Below are 23,165 nucleotides of genomic sequence, written 5' to 3'. Positions count from 1 at the left end.
CGCTCCCAGGGTGGAGCATCAGCGAAGAGCTCTTGGATGACTTTATTGACACACCCGAGTGGACCAGAGACAGCAATGTCAGGAAGCAAGAGCATTGAGGTGCAGGTAGAACATAGATAGATAGAGTGAGGGCGATAGAGTGAGGGCGATAGAGTGAGGGCGATTGATAGAGTGAGGGCGATTGATAGAGTGAGGGCGATTGATAGAGTGAGGACGATAGAGTGAGTGAGGGCGATAGATAGAGTGAGGGCGATAGATAGAGTGAGTGAGGGCAATAAAGTGAGGGCGATAGAGTGAGGGCGGTAGGAGTGTGTGTGTGGGGGGGTTGTGTGGGGGGGTTGTGTGTGTGGGTTGTGTGTTTGGGGTTGTGTGTGTGGTTGTGTGTGTGGGGGGTTGTGTGTGGGGTTGTGTGTGTATGGTTGTGAGTGTGGGGAGTTGTGTGTGTATGGTTGTGTGTGGTTTTGTGTGTGTGTGTGTGGGGGGTGTGTGTGTGGTTGGACCTACCCGATTTGAAGAAGGAAAGAAAAGAAGTCTTCAGGGTAAGGTCCACCGTAGGTTGGATTCAAAGAAATGACTGTAGTAAGTTCTGGCACTTTTTTCACGTTAAGGGATGAGTACCTGCACTTCTCAGCCCTGGTCCAATACATTTAACTTGAGAGTACTGGCACTTCTGAATAGCAAACAGGCACTATGGATAGTGAATGCCTGATCTATATTTACCCTTAAAGCACTCATGCCACAGCAGGAGAAGCCTCACTCTCCTGGCACCACAGCGCGAGGACATGATGCTTGTGCACAAACGTGGCCAGGATCTGCCCCCCCCCCCCCTGTTGGTGCCACAGCCTGGGAAAGTTTAGGTTTTGTTCGCACATTTTTTTTTTTTCCAGACTTTTATATAGCGCGAGCTAGACCCGAACTGAATCAGGTATCAGAGCGCTTTACATAGCACCAGTTACGTTACATGAGGACACGCATTCATTTTAGGCACGGGGAGATTAAGTGATTTGCCCAGAATCACAGGAGGTTTTTGGCGTCGTTACCGAGACTCAAACCCAGATTCTCAGATTCCCAGGTCCGAGGTCGAGCGCCCTAGCCGTTAGGCCAACCCCTCTCCCATTTTTAGCTGTTCCTACAGATGCCACAGCCTGAGGCCCCGCAGTGCCCGAGCATGGGCACAGGGTTAGTGAGTGAGCCCTGCTGGCACCACAGAGTGAGGTCACTCAGTGCCAGGTATGGGCAGGGTTAGGGGTCTAAGCTGGCACCACAGCATGGGGCCCCGCAGTGTGTGCAAGGCACGGGCAGGGTTAGGGGTCGAAGCTGGCACCACAGCATGGGGCCCCGCAGTGTGTGCCAGTCACGGGCAAGGGTGGGCTCGCATGGCACCACTGCACAGACACAGCCAATCACTGATCTCGGCTGGCACCACAGCCCTCGCGCAGGAAAGCCCCTTCACTGAAGCCAAGTCCATGGGATTCCTGTGTAGTTGCTGCCTGTGGGCCCCCAGTACACGCCGAAACCCTCCCTTTCAAACACCGCCGAAGAATGCGCCCACCCTCCGAGGAACGCGCCCTGCGAGATTTCAGAAGACTCTCTGGAGCCGTGCCAGGGCAGCCCAGTGCCAGCCCGTGCCAGGACAGCAGAGCGCCAGCCCGTGCCGGGGCAGCCTAGTGCAGCACAGTGCCAGCCGGTGCCGGGGCGGCCTGGGGCAGCACAGCGCCAGCCGTGCCACGACAGCCCGGGGCAGCACAGTGCCAGCCCGTGCCATGACAGCCCAGGGCAGCACAGTGCCAGCCGTGCCACGACAGCCCGGGGCAGCACAGCGCCAGCCCGTGCCGGGGCAGCACAGTGCAGCACAGCGCCAGCCCGTGCCAGAGCAGCACAGCGCCAGCCTGTGTCGGGGCAGCCGGGGACAGCACAGCGCCAGCCTTCAGCGATCCCTGGAAGCAGCCTGGGGGTGCCAGGCTCCATGTATGATATATGCATATGTTGTATGTGCACTGGCGACAGTGTTTATATGTGCACACAAGCGGGGGAGTGCGGCGTTCACAAAGCGCCGCACACCCAGACACGCCAGTGTGCACACAAACACACATGTACACGAGTAACCCGAGCTAAATGTACAGACAGGAGCGTAGGACAGTGCCAGACGAACCCCGGGCTCCACGGAGAAGCGCCTACCTGTTCACAGAGCGCTTCTAAGCGCTATATACATTCACAATACCGTAGAAGCCAAGCTGCCAGTCTCCTTGCCCCCCTGGTCGCCTCCACGGTTAAAGTGTATCTAAAATGTGACACTTATAACTATTTCGCACAAAAATAAAAATGTTGAATATGTTTTTTGCAAATTTAACTTTTCAAAGTGCTCGAAGATAAAACCGACCATGTGCACAGCGGCTTTCGACAGACGCACACGCGTACTGCTTGGAGTGCACACCTTGGCCGGACTTTCTTTGGGGCCAGTGACCCCCTGTGCCTCCTCCCAGGGGCCTGGGGTGACGGTGTCCGGTCGGTAAAGTGCACCCCTGTGTATCGCCCCTCCCTCAGTTACGCGGGGCGCCGTGCCCTGGTGCACAGATATGTACAGACCTCGCACGCATCAGCGCGCAGGAGCTGCGGGTGCCAGGGTGCCCAGGCCTGGCCTGCCACCCACGAGGGGCACATGCCCAGTCCTTGGCACCGGGTCCACGCCCCTGGCACACTTCCGAAGACCCCAGCAGGATCAGACGCGTTATTTCACGCAGTAACCAATACGGACAGCTATGAAACAGATCACATATTCAATAACAAACACGGCCTCTTGGTGGAAACTCCAGCCTGGTACAGAGAGGGCGCCCAGGCTCTATAGCGCCATGAGGCCGCACACATGGTAGACATGCCCGACACACATGCTAACATGACATATCTATGTCACAAACCACACAGGCGCACATACATACATATATTTAATTCAGCGGCTGCTCTGATCCTCACCCAGCGCGTATTTAAATCATATATTTCCATTCGATCTGACCCGGGGACCCTGTGCCCAACAAAAGTGGAAATAAACTCTGGTGGCAGCGGATGAAAGCATCGCCCCGTTATCCAGCATGTAGCCTCTGTGCTTGCAGGCCGTGACACCTTAAAGATCGTGACCTTTCACCTGCCCCGGCACACGAGCTCCAGACGGGTTGGTAAGGTGTTCGTCCCTGGACACGTGGAAGCAAATCAGCCCCCATTTCGGGGCTCTAGAAGCAAGTCCAGGGGCCCCATAAGGGCCCTGCCTGATGGCCTGAACTATCCGAGGTCCCTCAGACTTCCAGGGCCCCGTGGCCCGGGGGCTCGGCCCTCCCTGGCCCCTCTCTGCTGCCCTAGGGGGTGCAGACACTCGGGGCCCCGAGGCCCAGGGGTGGCCCCTGCAGCACGGGGTGCTGACTCTCCAGGCCCATGGACCCTAGGGGTCTGCCTCCCTCCCCCCTCAAGGACCTGCTCTCCCCCTGAGGACATCCCCCCAGACTGCCCCTGATCCCTTCCTGGGGGCCCCCTTGCCTGCCCACCACACAAATCCCTTCTTTCCCTCCCTGGCACCAGCCTTGATCCCTAGATGCCCCATTGACCCCTCTGAAGCCCCCCCTCCCCCTCCGGTGGAGTCTCCTCTGCCCCCCTGTACCTGGGCTAGCCCTGGGCATTCCCTGGAGCCCCCATCCAAGGGGCCTTTTACCCCTCCTCGAAGCCTCATTCCACCTCCCTTGGAGCCACTACTGTCTTCTCAGAAGCCCCCCTGTGGTGTGAGCTTTGCGGTCACGCAGACCCTGGGAAAGGAGGGGTGGGTAGGGTGAGTAAAGGAAAGCAGAGCTTCCTGGATTCAAAAAACACATTTTATTGCCCCCGGCAGAGAACTTCGCACAGCTCGCGCTGGGTGGAGGCAAATCCGACGAAGCCACCATTTGACATCATACTGTACAACCATAAGTAGCTGTGGTCAACAAGAACCCAGCGAAGACAGGGTGACTTCGTACAACTAAACACCCCGAACATTCAACACAAAAAAAAAAATAAACAAGCTGTGAGCGTGCACGTCCCGAAACCGGAAGTTCGGGAGCGTCACGGCTGTCGCGCGGTGGCTGCAGAAGTCAGGAGGGGCGACTGAGGACGTCGATGGGTGAGTGGGGCTTAGTTGGGGGGGCGGGTGTGTGTATGTGCGTGTCTGTGTGTGTGTTCAGGGGGGGCTGCGTGCGTGAATGAGAGAGGCGCTGTGTGAATGTGGGACAGACAGGAGAAGTGCACGGCGCCGGGAGACGGGGCATGCGTGTCCACGATGTTAAATCTGCGTGCCAAGCCCGGTTAGGTAAGAGAGGGGAGGGGAGAGGGGGTTGCCTGTATGTGTCTGCCTGCGTCTGGGTGCCTGCGTGTGTGTGTGTAAGTAAGTGTGTGTGCGCGCGTGTGTGTGTGTGTGTGTGTCTGTGTGCATGCATGCGTGTTAGGCTGTTTGGCTGAGAGTAAGGGAGGATAGTGCACGGCGCGCGGCGCAGGACGGAACGTGCGCGTTCGCGCACACGAATCCAGGAGCAAAAGCTCGTACACCCTCTTGTCCTCCTTCCCCCCAGACTGATCACTATACGTCTCCAGCTGGACACATGCATCCTTGCGGATGCATTACCAGCGAGACCCAAAAAGGAGTCTACCATTTGCTGTAACAGGCCAGTTTTTGGACTTACTGGCACATGCATCAACGTAGGCTTTTGCGATTCCTTAATTGCGATTATTAAGGAATCGCAATTAAGGAATCGCAAAAACCTATGCATGTAGGAATTGCTATAAAAATAGCGATTCCTAAACATTCCTTAATTGCTACAGGCAAATTGCTAGTCGCAATTAAGGAATGCTGTCCCATTCATTCCTATTGGCCTCCAGGCCCATAGGAATGAATTGGAGATTGCATGAGCAATATGCGAGTACCAGTAGGTACTCGCAAATTGCTCATGTAATTTCAAGGGTGCAAGGGTGTCAAAATGACACCATGTTGCACCCCTGAAATTGATCTTCGCACTTATGTTGCACACACACATGCCCTAAGGGCATGTGTGTGTGCAACATGAAACTTTGAAAAATGCACAAAAGTGCATTTTTTAAAGTCTTTGCAAATTACCATGAAGTTCAGCTTCATGGTAATTTGCTACTCCTATTAGCGAAAACGCTATTTTTTTAAACTTTAATGCATTGCATTTAAGGAATCTCAATTTGGGATTCCTTAAATGCAATGGCGGTTTAAGGAATCTCAATTTAGAGATTCCTTAAATTGCGATTTTTGCATTTGGAATGATGCATCCCAAATGCAAAAATACCGGTCGCAAAGGGGCAAATTCTGAGAATCTGCCCGTTTGCGACCGGTTTTTGCTTTGATGCATTTGCCTGTTAGTCATATGGTGACCAGTCTGAAGATTTCCTAAGTTTGAGGACAAACCTCAACTGTTGAATATAGGTTTTGGGATTGAAATTCTGGAGTACCCCTGGTGCAGTTTTAGAAAATCACTAGTCCCAGCTAGACTGACGCTCCAAATTAATATAATTGATAGTCTCATGTTGTTGAGCACTTCTAGCACCTTTTACCATTCAGAGTTTACCCGTCCTCAAAAGGCTTCAAACTGCAGCTTCAATGGGCCTGTTCTGAGTCTGTTCTGAGGTAATTCAATCTACGCTTATGATCATTAACCTTTGCAGCAATTTAGTTTAATAAATGGTTCACAACTGGATAATCAGCCAGGTGAAGTCATCAAATGAATCTGTCAGCTGTTCTTCCCTGCATTAAACTTTAGAGTGGCTTCACTCACACTCAGAGATTTTACCTGCTCTTTCCGTCTCTTCAACATAAAAACCTTCATTGTCTTCTCACCTTCATTTAGACATTGACTGATAAAACCATGACATAACTGGGGCTGGAGAGACCAATCTGAAAAGTGTGGGATTAGCCAGCACTTTCAGTTTGACAAAGCAAATATTCACTAAACATTATCCATGGAAGCCAGATCAACTGAGCAGCACAACTGGATCAAACATGTATAAGATATCACATTGTAAACCTATCTGACACTTCTGGCACCAAGTCATGCTCGCAGCTTTTCTAACCACGCATCCTGCTCATGCTTGCTCAGTCTGAATCAGCATAATTCCATTCAGACTCTGCTGATGAAGAGAACCAATGACAAGCAAGCATCACCTGCTGAACGTACCCCAAAACTGTAAAAATTGATAAAATATGTGCAGCTAAGAAATTTGGATCCTGCCTCATCTTCCAAAACCCCAATGCAGACATTTTATGTAGCGGGGCAATGTATGGGAACACCATGCAAAAAGACCAGTTAAACCTTATTGGTTTACAAGAATTACTTTAATAATCCCAAGTGCTCTATTTTTTCGTAGAGCAGTTTAGGCTTATCATAAGGGGGTGTTAAGCTTTTGTGTAGACACGGAGTCAATAAATGGTACACAAACTCAAGAAGAAATCTGAGCACTATACGGCTGTTGGATAAAAGATCTCCGATAAAGTGCCCCTCTTTGAGGTGAGCCCGTTGGGTATTGCACCGCCGACCCAACGAGGAGCAGCCCATATGATGAAGCATGACACCTGAAAGGGTGTGTGAGGGCATTAAAATCCAACAAATGGATTTCCATCTGTAGATCTCTTTGGGACACAGAGGACTCCAGCTCTAGTGTGACTTTCACTAACCCTTCCTGTGGAACAGCACAACAATCCTTTTTTGACGACTAGTGGAGAAGTGCCACTTTTAGAAGTTTGCATTTCTGTGTGCAGTGTGGCTGCCTGCCTGACGTGAATTGCATGTCTGTCTTGTGATTGACAGGTGCTGGATGATGTGGGTGGCTCCAGGAGCCAGGATGGGTCTGCCCGGTGGTGAATAGGAAGATCTGTATGTAGATGGGAGGGAGGAGTTGCACCTGGGACCTGAATAGGGCTGTGCCTTATTTATTTATTTATAAAATTTCTAAAGCACACAAATACCTTGCGGTGTCTCGGCGCTAAATGCTTCACTCCACAATGCTGGCTCCACCTCCTGTGGCGCGTCTGATCTCCCTGGCCTGCCCTGTGAAAGGGAGAGAGGAGCTGAGCAAAACAAAGTGCTCAACAGCTCCCCTGAACCAGTTGTATCCCAATTCTAAGCAGGAAGCCTGGTATACTGAAGATCTGAAGGTAGAGAAGCAGCAATGTAGAAGACATGGAGAAAAACACATACACCTGCCAGTAAAAAGCTATATCTGGAGGCCCAATCAAATTATCACAAACATGTAAAACAAGCTAGGAAAAATAGTCTTGCGTTACAAATAACAGAAGCAGGGAACTCAGCAAGAGAACTTTATAAAATTCTCCAATCATTCGTTAAGCCCACAGCGTGTGAAAGCCCTGATGATTTTTCTCAAACTCTATGCGATGATATTTCCGCATTCTTTGAGAACAAGATTGAACTCATTTATGACAAAATCACCAAGGCATCAATTATCAAGAACAATGTTAATTCTTCCTTTCCTCGACTACCAACATATGAAAGCTGCCGGTTTACCTCGATTCCAGAGGTTAGCCTGTCCGAAGTCATTGCCCTATATAGCCAAATTAAATCAGGATCACCCACAGACCTCCTGCCTGCAAAGATGATAGCCTCTTTGGGTAGCTTACTAGCCCCGAGCTTTCAAACCCTGATCAACCTTTCCCTCAAGGAAGGGCAGGTTCCCAGTGTCTGGAAAAGGGCAGTTATGAACCCTATTCGTAAAAACACGGCGCTACCATGGTCAGACCTTAACAACCTCCGTCCGATTTCCCTCCTGCCCCATCTGAGTAAGATGACGGAGATGCATGTCAATACACACGTGTCTAAATTCATCGAGGCAGCGGACGGTCTGGACCCTTCTCAATCTGGGTTCAGACCAAATCACAGCACAGAGTCAGCTCTCCTCTCCGTGACCGATACCATCCGGATGGCACAGGATAGAGGAGGCTCCATGATTCTGGTGCTGTTAGATTTGTCCGCTGCCTTCGACACGGTGTCACAGGACATTCTTATCAGTCGTCTGAAGAGGGTAGGGATCGACGGAGTGGCCTTATCATGGCTAGAGAGTTTCATCACTGGCCGCTCACAAAGTGTTCGATTAGGCTCCCACTTTTCCACCTCTAGGGAGCTCACCAAGGGGGTTCCACAGGGCTCATGCTTAAGCCCCACATTGTTTAATGTGTATGTGGCCCCCTTGGCGGAAATTGTGAGAGAGTACGGGTTCACACCAATATCCTACGCTGACGACACCCAGCTTTTGTTCCCTTTCCAGACCATGACACTAGTTAAAAGCTCCTTTGCTGCAGGAATGAGAGCCATATCCAGCAGGATGACCTCCAATTGCCTGCAGTGCAATGTGAGAAAGACGTAGGTCATGCTCTTCGGAGATGCCCCGCTCCTCTGGTCACCTGAGTGGTGGCCTCCTGACTTAGGCCCTGCCCCTTGTCCAAAGGAGACAGTGAAAAATCTTGGGGTCAAGCTGGATCGATCTTTGATACTTAAAGATCATGCTACCCAGGTAACAGGATCTTGTCTGAGTGTCATTGGACTATTGAGGAGGATATTTCCCTACTTAGCAGATAGCCACAGAAAAACCTTAGTACAGACATTGGTAATTAGCAGGCTTGATTACTGCAATGGGCTGCTCATTTCCGCCAATGAAGAACAGTTGGGCAGGCTACAAGTAGCTCAGAACACAGCTTCCAGGCTGATTCGAAATGTCCCAGCCAGATCTTCATCTCGCCCTTTGTTAAACAAGTTACACTGGCTACCCATTCGCCAGAGGGTGAAATTTAAGATTTGTTGCATTATTCATAAATGCCTGTTTGGAGTTGGCCCCAGATACCTATCCGAAATATTCAGACTCTATGAGCCAGGTCGCTCTTTGCGCTCTAAGAGTCAAGCTCTGCTCCAAGTACCTAGGATCAAAAAGGAGAGACAGGGAGGCCGAGCTCTATCTTATAAAGGCCCTATTCTTTGGAACTCCCTGCCCCTCACCCTTAGGCTAAATTCCAGTTTGACTGCATTTAGGAAATGCCTAAAGACTCATTTTTTTCTGACCTGGTAGTCTTTCCAGTATTTCTGCCTGTGTATCCTTGTTTAGTTTAGCTTATGGTAAGAACGTAAGCGCGCAGATACCCCTCCGGGGGTCGAATTCCTGCGCTATATAAGAAACTAAATAAAAATAAATATATCTGGTTCTCCCATGCCCTACACTGTGAGACAAAGGAAATGCTGTATAAAAGAAGGGGCTGTGACCCATGAAATTGTTCTGCTTTTGGATCCTGACAGAGGGGGGCTTGCTGCTAGTGGGGCCCAGGAGGCACCATGGGGGCTGCCTCCTTGCTGGAGGGGCCCTGTCTGCTGTACCCTGGGCCCTACATTGCCCCACTGATGCCTCCAGGACTTCTGGGACCATTTGCTTTATTCTCCTTGCCCCAGGACTTTGGCTTCATCTAGCGCCTGGAAGCGCTATCCTTTAATTGCCCAGCTGAGGAGGAGCGTCAGCTGAGCAGCGCGATGCTGTTTGCCTCGTTGGAGGGAATCCCCACCGGAGGGATTCCTCCGTGATGCTGCCAAGGGGTTTGCCTACCCCGATTAGTGATTTTGATTGCAGGTGTCCACCCTGCGTCTTCGCTTGCATTTCTTGATTAGTGCGCGTGACTTTGTCTTATTTATCGAGTGGGTGCCCACCCCGCGTCTAACCACCGCGAGCCGCGAGAGGAATCCCCTCCGGGCCGCTGCCTAGCGCGACCCAGAAAGCAAGCCCGGTGACGTCCCCCTTGGGCGGGGTTTCCATGAAGGAAGGGAAGCCCCGCGAGTAATGGGACGCCTGCCGGAGCCTCCTGTGCTCCACTTCCGCTTCCCACGGCCGGTAAGAAGCCGCACAGAGCCTCGCGGGCTCTCTTTCAGTCGGTCCTCGGTGGTAACAGTGTGTGGGGCTCTCATAGTGAGGAGAGAGCCCCGCGGATTCCCCGCACCAAGCAAGAGGAGAGAAGCTGGACCGGAGTCCTACCCCCGCCAGGAGCTGGTGAGGGAGGGCTCGAGGGGGCGGGGTTGTGCCGTTCGAGGCACAGATCCCGAGCGGTCCTGCCAGAGAGCAGGCCGCTCCACCATTGTTGCCATTGGTACGTAGAGGACCCAGAGAGGCCCATGCTTTTATTGTTTAGAGCCAGAGGGGCCCGTGACCCCTTTTTCAGTGCCCCAGTGTGGGGCTGACCTTCACATCGGCGCCACAGTTGCAGGCCACCGCAACACTTGGGGGCATGATTATTTCAGGAACCAGCACGCTCCATGGAGGCATATTTATTCACAGAGCATCGTGTGGCTCCAATGCTTTGCAGTATTTGTTCCAGAGCCCCATGTGGCTCCAACGTTGGGGACATGATTATTCTCAGAGCCTGTGCGTGGTTCCAACAGGAATAACATTTTGTTAGGAGCCCCAGCAAGGCCCAGAGGACACAGTTGTGCCAGGGCTCCCTTTGTTCTATCCCCAGCTGCGCCGCACCAGCACGGGCAGCTGCAACGTGTGGCGCAGTTCTTGAGAAAGTCCCTGAGAGGGAGAGGAGTGGCCCAGAGGTGCTGGACCTTCCCCATCATTTACGGCTGTGCAGCAATTAGTGTCAGCTGCACCGTTTAGGGGCACAGTTCTTAGGGGGCATGTTTTGACTAAGGAGTGAGATGCACTCCTTTGCCCCATACTTTTCCCAGCTGCCCAGCAAGTAGTGGGCAGCTGCAACGTTTAGGTTTGCGCAAAGAGAGCACCCTTGACCTTCGCAGCCTAGACAGCAGCCTTGACTCTTTGGACATAGGGCATTTGAGCCCCTTTTTGAGGTGGCCAGTTGGCCAGGGGGATTGTTAGATTTATGGAGCACCAGGCCCTAATGTGATGGTGGTGCTAGGAAATGTAATGTGTGCAGTATGTTTTATTTACCCTGTTTGATACCTCTAAACTGTGGTTTATGATTATGAGGTTGTTTTGCATATTCTGGTTTATGCTAGTGAGATTATGTTTCACTGTGTGATTTACGCCCCTAATGTGAGTTACGCTTAGGAAGTTGGGGTCTAATGGGCTTAGACTTATGAGAGAATTGCATAATGTGTTTATGCTGGTGAGGTTGGCGCAGAATGTAATTCGCGCCTGATGTGAGACTGTGCATTATGTAGTTTATGTTATAGGCTGATGCTAAGTACAGTGAGTACCAGTGTTTACAGGTTCTACGTTTATGATCTGTTTTACCTTTACTAAGTTTGCTTTGTGATGGTCCTGACAGTGGTCCACGTGGCCCTGTCATGTGTAAATAATTCCCTTGTAGATATGACCTAGTGCCAGGTGGCACCATGTATATTATGTGTTTACTATTATACTGTGTTTTGATAATACAAAGGCTATTTTTGATATAACCTTGTGTAGAGTTCCTTTTGTAGTGTGCCTGGGATGTTGTTGCTGTGTGCATGCGCAAATGCTTTACACATGGCCTCCGGGATAAACCTGACTGCTCGTGCCAAGCTACCAAGGGGGTGAGCAGGGGTTATCTTTGGCTTGTAACTCCCCAGCCCTGACTAGAGTGGTGGTCTCTGCCTGGCTTTGGCGCAAACCTTAGCCAACCAGAGATCCCGTTTCTAACACACAGCTTTTGGGTGAGTCTGTTTTTTGCAATTGTCAAGATACCAGCCACCAGGCAGGGTTTTTTGTCAAGTTTGGTGTGGGTCATTTGTTCTCACGGTGACGGCTCTTCTTTGTCCTTCTTCTGTTCCCAGTTAGACAAATCTGTCTCTCTGGTGTTGGGGTGGGCCTCTAAATACTGAATTTAAAGGTGGTTAGGGGAGTGTAGGGCAGTAGCCCATGGGCTACCTACCCTGGGTTGTCCGTGGTTCCCAAGACAAGGGTTTTGCAAAGCCTCCCTAGGAGGTCCACAAAAGCTCAGAAAATTAAATAATATTAACAGATTCATAAAGTGTATTTAGATATAGAAGCTAAATGCACAACTGAACAATGTTATACTACGGCACATGTAAAGCAGCAAAACACAATTAAAACAACCCTCTGAAAGGCACTAATGCAGCTTCTTCTGCTGTTGATGGGCTATTGTATTAAATGAAAAAAGATTGGAAAAATACATAATCTCTCCTACTTGAGCTGAGAGAAATCTGCATAATAAAAGGCAACAAGAAGGACGCTGGTGGGGGAAAATGGACAAAGGATTTGAATAGTAGGCCGCTATGCTCCTGTCAACCTCAGTGACATGGTGCTTTTGAATCAATTAATTCTAACATCCGGGCTAATTTTTGTAACTTCGAAGTCAACAACTAAGTGCTCGATTTCCTTTTAAGTTAACCACACGCACAATGTACTATAATTGAAATCTTACTATTATTGTCTAAAATGACCCTAAAGCTCAAACAGCACATAACTGGCAGAATATGTCTTGGAATATGTACCTAAAATAGCTTGTTTGTGAAAGAATGGATGAAAACCAAGTTATCCACCCACAGAAACGCGAAATTGTGATTTGTGTGTCATAAATAACTTTTCCACGGCTGAGAGAAAATTATATAGTTCATGAATGCCGTGTTGGTCTGAACAAAAGAGTTTGATTAGCCATCAGGTTCCTTTTAATCACAATCAAAAGTACGTATTGCTCCGCTCCCAGCACCCTTTATAACAGGATTTACTAAAATAGCCTAGTAAGTTCATACATCGTAATAATGTTCACAAGACTATCAATGCTGATACGTCTTCTTTTGTGGAAAAGTACGCAGTTTTAAAGAACTTGCCTTCATGGTACATGCAGATTGAGGTCTGCAGTAGAGTTTTACTTGTTTTATGTCCCTTAGAGGAAAAAATCAACTTGTGAAACTAGGGCTAGGTGAGCTTGATTTATGAGTCCTCGCCACCTGGAAAAGGAAGAGGAATATTACGGTTTATTTATTTTATTTTATTTTATTTATAAAGTTTTATATAGCGCGAACATGATCCCGAAGGATATCAGAGCGCTTTACAATTTGAGGGAGAGGAAGGTAATAGTTGCAGTACAGTCATCAAAATGTTCCGAACCCTGAAATAGTGCTGTAGCATTCACCCTGACACTTGTGTGGACTATTGGTAATGAAATCCTGCGTGCGGACCAGTACAGAAACTGCTGACAGACTGGCACTAAAACTCTGCTGCTGTACTGTTTATGAATCTCTTCTGGTGAAAACATGTAATTTGTATGTACACTGCACACACCACGGTTCTGGATATACGCCAGAGCTAAATATATTTCGATTTATAAGTCTCCCTTTAGTACTCGCTGCGAGTGCCAGTGAAAGTCAACGAACAGATGTTATACAACTACTTTTACTCCGCTTCTTCAGCAAGGAGGCATTGTATACTTTGGATCAGGTTCACAAGGCATTTTTTCTTTGAGTTGCTGTGTCTTACTCTTGGTTTCGGTGTGTCTTCTCTTGGAGTAGGTTATGTGGCACTGTCATACTCCTGGAATAAGGCACAACCACGTAAAGAAGTGCTTCATTAATTAGTCTTTGAAATGTAAATGTACATGTATTTATATAGCGCAAATCACCGACACGGTATCTAAGCGCTTGCTTAGGGAACCCGTCCTGGTATTCCCCTGTGAGATACCCCGGCAGGGTGTCCACAAGGTGAAAGCCAGGCATCCCGCCGCGAGGGGCCGTTGTGGAGACTAAGCAAGCTATTGCCCAGAGTCGCAGAGTGTGACCCCGTGAGTCGAGTAGGCACCGGAGCGAGAATTGTCGAGTCCGTGGAATTTTTGAGCCCGAGACCCGCCGAGGCGGAGAATCGAACCCTGGTCCACGGTCGATCTCAGCTTCCGGGTCTGCCGCCTCTAACCACTGAGCCACGCTTCTCCACGCTTCTCCACAAATGCAGGTGTAGTTCCATCTAAGACACACCTACAGGTAGAAACAAGCATTTGCAATGCAATAGGTTTTGCATTTGCGAGAGTTATTGCTATTTGCGTTGTAAATGGCAATGTATTTTACCCATGTGTTTATGCTTGGAGTGTTGTGGCTGGATGTGGTGTCCTGTAATTGTAATTGTATTTAGAAAGTGCTTATTACCCCTGACGAGGCGTGTATGTGTTTTTCGGTGAGAAACATGCTACTCCGGACCCAAACAAGGATTAGTGATGAATTATTATAGGGAAATATACAATTAATTTGAGCTGTTAAAGAAGGACAGATTAAGAAAGACAAAAGATATATATAGGATGGATACATATTTGGGAAGATACATATTTGGATACTTGAACGAACAGGAAGGCGGGACACACAAATAAAGCAGCAGCCGGTTACAAGACAGAGGGACAAGCAAAACGACCAGGGCTCGAGTCGGGGTACCACGCTGGTGGACTTCGTCCCCCCACTTATTTTACTGGGTGAGTGCCGTCCCCCCTGCCATACAGCTGGACTTCACTCTTTGGCCTCTCTGGGACGAGGAGCTCGGAGCTGACAGCACGCTGCTCACGCGCTGACTTCTCAGATGCAATCGCATCTAAGGGTGAACGAGGGGAGGCAATGAGCCCGATGGTGCAAGTCACCTTTCGTGACGTCACTTCCTGTCGTGACGTCACTTCCGGTGACAGCGTCCCCCCACTTCTATTTTTAGGACTTGTGCCCTGAAAACGACAGGTATACAAACTGACAGAAGAAAGCTACATAGATAGCTAGATCGATGGATAGAGAGGTCACAGATAGATTGTAAATCAGGAAGATTATCAGACAGTGGACTAGATGTTCCTTTAAATCAGTAATCTTGTGCACTAACGGCTAGGGCGCTCAACCTCGGACCTGGGGATCTGGGTTCGAGTCTCGATAACGACGCCAAGCATCCTGGTATTCTGGGCAGATCACTTAAACTCCCTGTGCCTAACAAAAATGAATGTGCGTCCTCATGTAACGTAACTGGTGCTATGTAAGGCGCTCTGATACCCGATTTGGGTCTAGTTCGCGCTATCTAAAACTCTGGAAAAAACAAACACTTTTATGCCCCTCCTGTACCTGGCAGCAACTGCACTCTTGCATCAAACAATGCCATCCTTCAGTTGCTAAAGCAGTCACTTGCAGGGGATCCCTACCATAACAATTCCTGGGGATGGTAAACACCGACATATCTAGAGCAAAAGAAACAAGTTGTAATCCTTGTAGAGATGGTGTCTTCTAAATATGTTGCCATGACCGCTTGGACAGTGCCCCAAAGTAATAATTCGGGTATATACTAAGGTTTAGTTGCCTTGTGCACGCTTATGTGCATTGGGAAGCTTTTGATGACCTAAATGTCTTGGGAAGACAATGTCCTGGGCAGTATCTTTATTGCGAAGGAGCAACAGCGTAATACTTCATGTAAGTGCAAGGAAAGGATTTATAAACGTTACCCATATTAACTTCACATCTAGCCCAGTCCACTGTGTGGAATGCGGCCTCCCTTCCACGTGCTGCCTTTAATCAACATTAAGGACGGCATCCTTTGGAGCCAGTTCGTGTTTGCCTTTGTGAGTATCAATAACAAATAAGCAAACAGGAAAACAACATCACGTGAATGAGCACAAAATAGATTGATGCACACAGTTAAGGCAAAACCTATATATATGTAAACAAAAATTGCAGGGGAACCTTCCGATGTATGCAAAGGAATTCAAGGGACTTAGGGCCAGATGTAGGTCGGCAAATACCGGTCGGTAACGGCCGATTTCGGCCGTTACCGACCGGTATTTGCAAATGGAGATGTAGGGGCCTTAAAATGTACAGATTCAGTATATTTATCGAATCGGTAAATTTACCGAATCCACTGAATCGGTAAAATACCGATTCTGTAAATGTACCGAATCGGTAAATCAATATGTAGGTGGCACTGAAAACAGTGCCACAGGCCCTTACCGATTCGTTATTTACCATGTAATACTATTGCATGGTAAATAACGAATACCTGTGTACATGCACATCTGTGCATGTACACCTGTGCCATGTGACACACATACATGCCCTTAGGGCATGTATGTGTGCCACAAGGCACACAATAACAGATTTACAATTATCCTCAAAGGAATTATTTAAACAAACTTCATTAATTAATACCATCACTAAAAGTGATCAATCATTCACCAAAAGCAAGGTAGATACAGTATTTTTACTGTTTTTTTATTTCTCAGCAGTCTTTTTTGTTAGAATATTTTATCAAGATTCAGGCATGGCAACATGATACTACTACAATTGATTGATTTCAGTAGCATATAACACCTTATGCTATTTACACGGATAAAGCAAAATCCCATGTACAAAAGAACTTTTCAGAGTAATACATTCTTTTTTGGCATAAATGATATCAATACAAGCAAAACGGTGTCAGGCATCGACGTTTCGGTCCTTCTTCGGTTAATTAATTCCATAGGACCATCATCAGGACCAGTTGCACAAAGTATATCACTAACCACCAGCCGGTGGTCGTAAAGCCTAAATGGGCAAATATCTTCCCAAAATAGATTACTTGAATCAATCCTGCGTATTAGTTGGAAGAATAATATTCCAGCCGAAACACTCGATGTTATCTCAATCACTTATATTCGGGAGCATTCGCGTCACACTTCCTCATGCCTCATGGAGATGTAGGGGCCTTAAAATGTACAGATTCGGTATATTTACCGATTCGGTAAATTTACCGAATCCACCGAATCGGTAAAATACCGATTCTGTAAATGTACCGAATCGGTAAATCAATATGTAGGTGGCACTGAAAACAGTGCCACAGGCCCTTACCGATTCGTTATTTACCATGTAATACTATTGCATGGTAAATAATGAATACCTGTGTACATGCACATCTGTGCATGTACACCTGTGCCATGTGACACACATACATGCCCTTAGGGCATGTATGGGTGCCACAAGGCACACAAGCCACAAACAGGGGTGCAACAGGGTGTCAAAGTGACACCCTGTCTCCCTTGGCAATTCGGTAATTTTACCGATTCTGTAATTACCGAATCTGTATTTGTCATTGAATCCTATGGGCTTCAAGGCCCATAGGAATCAATGACAAATACCGATTCGGTAATGACTGAATCGGTAAATACCAAATCCTACCGATTCGGTATTTTTTACAGAAAAATTACCTACATTAGATTTACCGATTCATGAATACCGAATCGGCAAAATTCGGTATTTATGAATTGGTAAATCTAATTTACCTACATCGGGCCCTCAGGCTCGAGGTAATGGAGGTGGAAAGTGCTGTTAAGTGAGTTTTTGCCTGATTTTGTTTTTTAAACCATGTGCATAGGAAAACGCATATGAAGTAACAATTGCAAAGAGGAGAAAGGAGAAAAGAAAGAAACTTCAAGAACAAAGCGGAAGAAAATAGAGTAAAGGAAGAAAGAAAAGAGGTAGAAGAGAACTAATACAGAAAGTGTGGAGTGTGAAGATCGACAAACTGTCCACTGCTTTGAGCACCTTAACTACCCGTTATTTGTTTTCCAGTTCATTTTAAACAAATTATATGTTCTGGCAGAAAAATTGTGACTACAGTTCTCAACATACCCCTGAAGGTTATTCCTGTGATAGCCACCAAACATGCGCATCAGGTTCACAACTAAAGGCATTTGTTTTTCTTCAAAAGAGGGCGTTTCCTTACATTCTCAAAAGAAAGTCCTGATAAATCGTGCCACGGCCCTGTTTAGGCCAGTTATTAATTGTTAGATTGTTGATCAAGCTAGAATATACTGTTCGCACGTGAGCCTGTTTACAATTAAGAATTGAGACATGCAGCACCTTATTCAAAACACGCACAGTTCAATTAAGGAAGGGATTGAAGGAAGGGCATGAGTCAGTGATCCAAGGGTTCTAGAGCTCCAAGTTGACTGACAGAGTTTCGTATGTAACAGGATTTTACATCCTGTGAAAGAAAGCGAAGCTGTAAGGGGTTCTACCCGTGTCTACACTGTACTCACCCTATTCTTACCCTATGTGAGGGTTGATTGCACTTCTGCTGGCCGGTCCACCTATCTGTTCACCACACTTCAAAGTAACTACAGGCTTTTCTAATGCTCAATATTTGATTCCCCAGCTGCAGGAGTGTAGTGTAGCGAAGCAGTGTGAGGCAGGTAATGCTGCTCTTCGGAAGCCTTTTGATATATATCTTGTTAGGAGGCAACGAGCTAAATGGGCTGCAATGTTTACTGCAAATGTTTACCATCTGAAGCAATCTGCATGATGGCCTGCATTCGGGTTGCCTACACAGGTCTAACTGCTGCTCTTAGGGAGAAGGGATCATTTGGCCCACTTGATGTTGGTATGTAGGAGTTCTTCTCCTAAGTTCTGAAGAGAGAGCGAGAGGCGGGAACCGGGCACAGGACTCACACACACCAGTGAGGAGTTCCCAAAACTTGGCCGGGACCCATGAAGGCTGAAGAGGAGGAGGCGAGGAGGGAGGTGTTTTTACAGGTGTGCCATGGAAAATGATTTGTTATGGGAAGACGGCTGACACATTCAACTGATAGAGCCAATTTCAGCTCGGAGTATGGCGCGAAACATTACAACATACACACAGCAGTGCTTGCACTCACTGCTTCCCTGTTGTAGCAGTCCGAGTGCACGGGTTAAAGGTAAGCAACAAGATTCTGCTGGTTGCAAGCACATTGGAGCTCCGCTCTACTATGTGTCATGTGGGCTAAAATGTTTCCAGGAAGTGCAGTTTGAGAATCCTGCACTGTTTGCAATCGAAATCCTGCCAAAGGCGTACGGTATAGGGAGATGCCTGGAGGGTTTTATCAAACCTATTTTGTTTGTCTCAGGCATACTAATATATGTCCCTTGGTAACAGGAGTCCTCCCATTTTGCCGCAGAGTTTACCTGTGCGTTTCATTGAGGAGTTCGAGCCTGTATGTCTGCTAAGTGGTCCATGTCGACGTGTGCTATGTTCACCCAATCTTTGCTTTTTAGCCAACAGGAAAAACAATAAAATTGTGGCGGCTCACAATGTAATAAAAGCTCCTGGGGAATATCGGGTTAAATCCACAGTGCAGACATACTCCAGCAGATGGCTTGTGTCATTAGCAGCACAGGGAGGGGGAACACCATCTGGTTCCGCTACTCGGCTGGAGCCCGCTAATTGATTGGGAGGGAGGAGCGGAGAAAAGACACAATGAAAGTAATACCAATACGGCACTCATGAAAAAGGCACAGCGCTAATAAAGTATGTCTACAATTATAAGCAAGCAATGGAGCGGGAGCCATGGTGGGGAAGGCTACAGTAACACAACTGTGGCATTAGGAGGAGGTGGGAGGAAGAATGCTTTATTTGAATGAAAGCAGCTAGGGCACTGAAGCTGAACACAGACAAATAGTAACAGAGCAGGAAACCAAGAAAAAAATAGCCCCCCAAAGAACAGATAAAGAACCATGGCGGAATGAGACAGTACTAAGTCCCTGCTCTCTGGGAGGAACAGAAGAGAGTAAGGATGGACAAAGAGGCAGGATTGACCACTAGCGAGCAGGGATTTTTAAAGGACAATGACATAAACAAATGAAAAGCAATAGCAAGAAAGGGGATGGACTTGCTGCCCACAGATTACAGCAGGTCTCGAAGAGACAGCACATGCGCTGTCTAGCTTGACCTAAAAACTATGTGATTTGGGTTCCATGTGTATTTTACTTCACTCTAGATATAATTGTATTCAGAGGAACAGAAACCTGATGAATCACAACAGAACTGCCAGCAGCAGCAGAAGGATATTTGATTTGGGCAGATTTACACAGCGCAAACTCGACCTGAAGCTTTATATCAGCACCAGTTACGTTACACAAGGACACAATCATTTTTGGGATGCACGGGGAGATTAAGTGATTTGCCCAGAATCACAGGATACTTATACAATGTTGAAGCTCAAACCTGGTTCCCCAGTTCCAAAGTGGCCAGCTTTGGCTGTAAGGCCACATCCTCTCCCCAATTGGAAAGGAGTACACATTTTGTATGTTTCTGTGTAGGAAGGCTGGCCCCATGGGTCAACTACTTGTCTCTGAGGGATGCAGTGATTTGCAGGTTATGAGTCTGAATTTCAAAAAGGCTAATTCATTCTTCAATCCTTTTGCAGGCGGGAAATTGAGTAACATTACGATGTGTGCTAGGAACCCTTCTTGTGTGGAGTGCTTAGAAACTGCAAAAATGCTGTACTTCATATACAAATAAGTTATTATTAAGAAGCATAAGTACTTTTGATCCCAATGGCATTTGTTTGAGAAGCTCTTCCACTTTCTCGTGAGGCAACATACTTTTTTATTATGCAGTACAAATAAGCTTCCTCTGGTAGCCCCTAAAACCACAATGTTCTATGCAGAGTAGAACTATAGTGCCAAAATAAGACGTGCATAACAGTGTTTCAACATACCACATCTCTATTTAGGCTTAATATGGATTATCAAATTAATTTTCAAACGGTGCATCTGTATTGCACCAAATGATCTTGATTGTTTTATTGAGCAATGTCAAAATATTCCTGTTTCTGTTGAATCTCCTCCAGGGAGCCTGATATGCAAGAACCAGTAGGTCGGATGGGAGAGTTGTGGCCAGGCAAACTGAATCATGGTCTGCATGTTCCTTCAAGATTTACACGAAGACCAGCTACTCATAAGCGGCAATCTTAAATAACACTTCAGCACGTGGTTTCTGCATAACAGTTTTCTCTCGCAATACACACATTTTATCCACAAACACATACTAGGGTTGCAGTTACCAAATTCTAATGCCCTAAGTGCTGCAATATGTAGATCATCATTAGAGGACATCATATCAAAGTGTGCACGTTAAAAAAAATATTCCAATCATCTCAATAGATAATATACTTACAGGATGCCCAGTAGGTCCCGTCAGACCAGGTAGCCCTGGAATACCCTGTAAACCCTGCAAAAGAATGTACATATTTATATATAAATGTATGAATTTATTTTTGTGTCTCTTTATCTGTATATATGTTTGCATGCATCTGACTGTCTGTCTGTCCATCAGTCACTACCTCCATTTATCTTCTTTCCATCCATCCATTGATATTCTTCTTAGAAAACACGTCCATCCACCCACCGACCCATCCATCCATCCATCCATCCAATTTGGGCTGTAATATCACTGAAATAGCCCCGTGATTTGGATAGGTATTTTGTTCTGTCTGAGCCCCCAATTTCTTCATCAGCACTGACTAATAAAACTTAATGGTCTATTGGACTAAACAGAAAATATGTGAGAATCGGCCATTACAGATAGGCGGTCACACAACTCTAACACATGAGGGCCAGAAGCTCAGTTGTGATATATGTTTACACAATCTACACAGCCATCAGATTCTAACAACTGGCGACTTCAGATGCCCAACATATAATCACAAAGAGCTGTGATGTATGTACCACTTCATATTCGCCAACTCCCGACAACAATATATTATCATCAATAAAGAGCAATTCAACAACTATGATCTTCAAAAATACATGTCCCTAAGCTTATTTAAACAAAGGATTGTGGTCTACGACCTTCATAATAACGCTGATGTATATCAAAGCATTGAAATTACCTAACTGGGTTAATATTTCCCAACAAAGCCCATTGCATATATCACGAAGTAAGGTGGTCTTTGTTCCCTTTTTCTTAATATACTGCATAATGTCCAGACAATAGGATGAAACTCACAGGTACGCCATCCTTTTACTTTTCCTATACCACTTAGAGGAGTCTAATAGGAAATGGCATCAATTGGGGGAGTATGCGACTTAGTGTGGGTGAGGGGTTGCATCCTTTAAAAAAAAAAATACTTTGTATTTGTAGACCTTCCTACTTAATGCGCGCACGCTAACCCTATGCTGTAGCTGCCAGCTATTTTAACATTTTAACCTCACTTGATACTTGCGCTGCCACATAGGTCGCAGGCGCTTTGTGTAGTTTGGACATTTGGGGGCATATACTCAGGCTCTTACCTGCACTATAATTGTGGAACCACCCGCACTTTGCGGGATTTAGGCAGATTATTGGGCGATTTGGAACTGCTCGCTGCGTTTCGGCCGCCATCTTGGGTGGATGTTCTCCTGGTCGGGCCGTTTTACAGGCGCCATCTTTTTGCGGGTCCAGAGGCTTTCCTCACAGTACTACCGCGCACTGGAAAGAGCATTTAAGGCACTCCTTTCTGGTCACAGGTAGACCTTCCTACTTACTGCGCGCACGCTAACCCTATGCTGTAGCTACCAGCTATTTTAACCTTTTAACCTCACTTGATACTTGCGCTGCCACATAGGTCGCAGGCGCTTTGTGTAGCTTGGACATTTGGGGGCATATACTCAGGCTCTTACCTGCACTATAATTGTGGAACCACCCGCACTTTGCGGGACTTAGGCAGATTATTTGGGCGATTTGGAACTGCTCGCTGCGTTTCGGCCGCCATCTTGGGTGGGTGTTCTCTTGGTCGGGCCGTTTTACAGGCGCCATCTTTTTGCGGGTCCAGAGGCTTTCCTCACAGGACTCCCGCGCAGTTCAGTGTATAAGGGGATGAGCCCGTTTGCGCCCGTTCGCGTACCGGACGCGTCTAGCGCTAGCCATGCTGCCCCCACTCGCCTGGTGTATTCCAGGGTTGAGTTGTGCTCGCTGGGCTGCCACTCCAGCATGGGCAGGGAACAGGGCACTATTTCTGCTTCCTCTGGGGCTCTTTCTTGCGGATTGCTTAACGTTCGCTCGCTCTGCAAACATCATGCAGAGATTGCCCTTCTCATTGAATCCTCGAAGCTGGACGTACTTTTTTGACCGAAACTTGGACAAGGGCGGATAGCGGAGTAGAGCTCAGATGGGCTTGTCCCCCGGGCTATACGATCAAGCACAATCCGCGAGCAAATGGGAGAGGTGGTGGAGTGAGTTTTATTTTTAGGGACTCACTCGCCCTCTCACAGTTTGAAGTCAAAGGGGTTACTGGCTTCGAACTTTTGGGGTTTTTCCCTAAAAGGCCAGAGTGGTGTACTGGTTGCTGGGTTACTCTGTTATAGACCTACCGGCAGTGCTGTGCCACCCCCTCAGGAACTGATAGATCTTATTTATGATTTGTCTAACTCACATGCCAGGTTCTTAGTTTTGGGCGAGTTTAATTT

At 47.4% G+C, this 23,165-nt stretch overlaps 1 protein-coding gene across 2 annotated transcripts in view; it reads right to left on the bottom strand.

The window, feature by feature from the left end:
- Positions 1–23,165, bottom strand: part of COL19A1 (collagen type XIX alpha 1 chain) — a 2,464,374-nt gene that overhangs the window by 372,122 nt on the left and 2,069,087 nt on the right. For both annotated transcript variants that reach the window (XM_078648013.1, XM_078648014.1), the window contains one exon: positions 20,896–20,949. In XM_078648013.1, the coding sequence (XP_078504139.1) occupies positions 20,896–20,949 (54 nt within the window). The remainder of the gene's footprint in view (positions 1–20,895; positions 20,950–23,165) is intronic.

This window comes from Lissotriton helveticus, chromosome 6 (assembly GCF_964261635.1).
Source record: "Lissotriton helveticus chromosome 6, aLisHel1.1, whole genome shotgun sequence".
NCBI lineage: Eukaryota > Metazoa > Chordata > Amphibia > Caudata > Salamandridae > Lissotriton > Lissotriton helveticus.
This window is presented reverse-complemented; position numbering and strand designations above follow the sequence as displayed.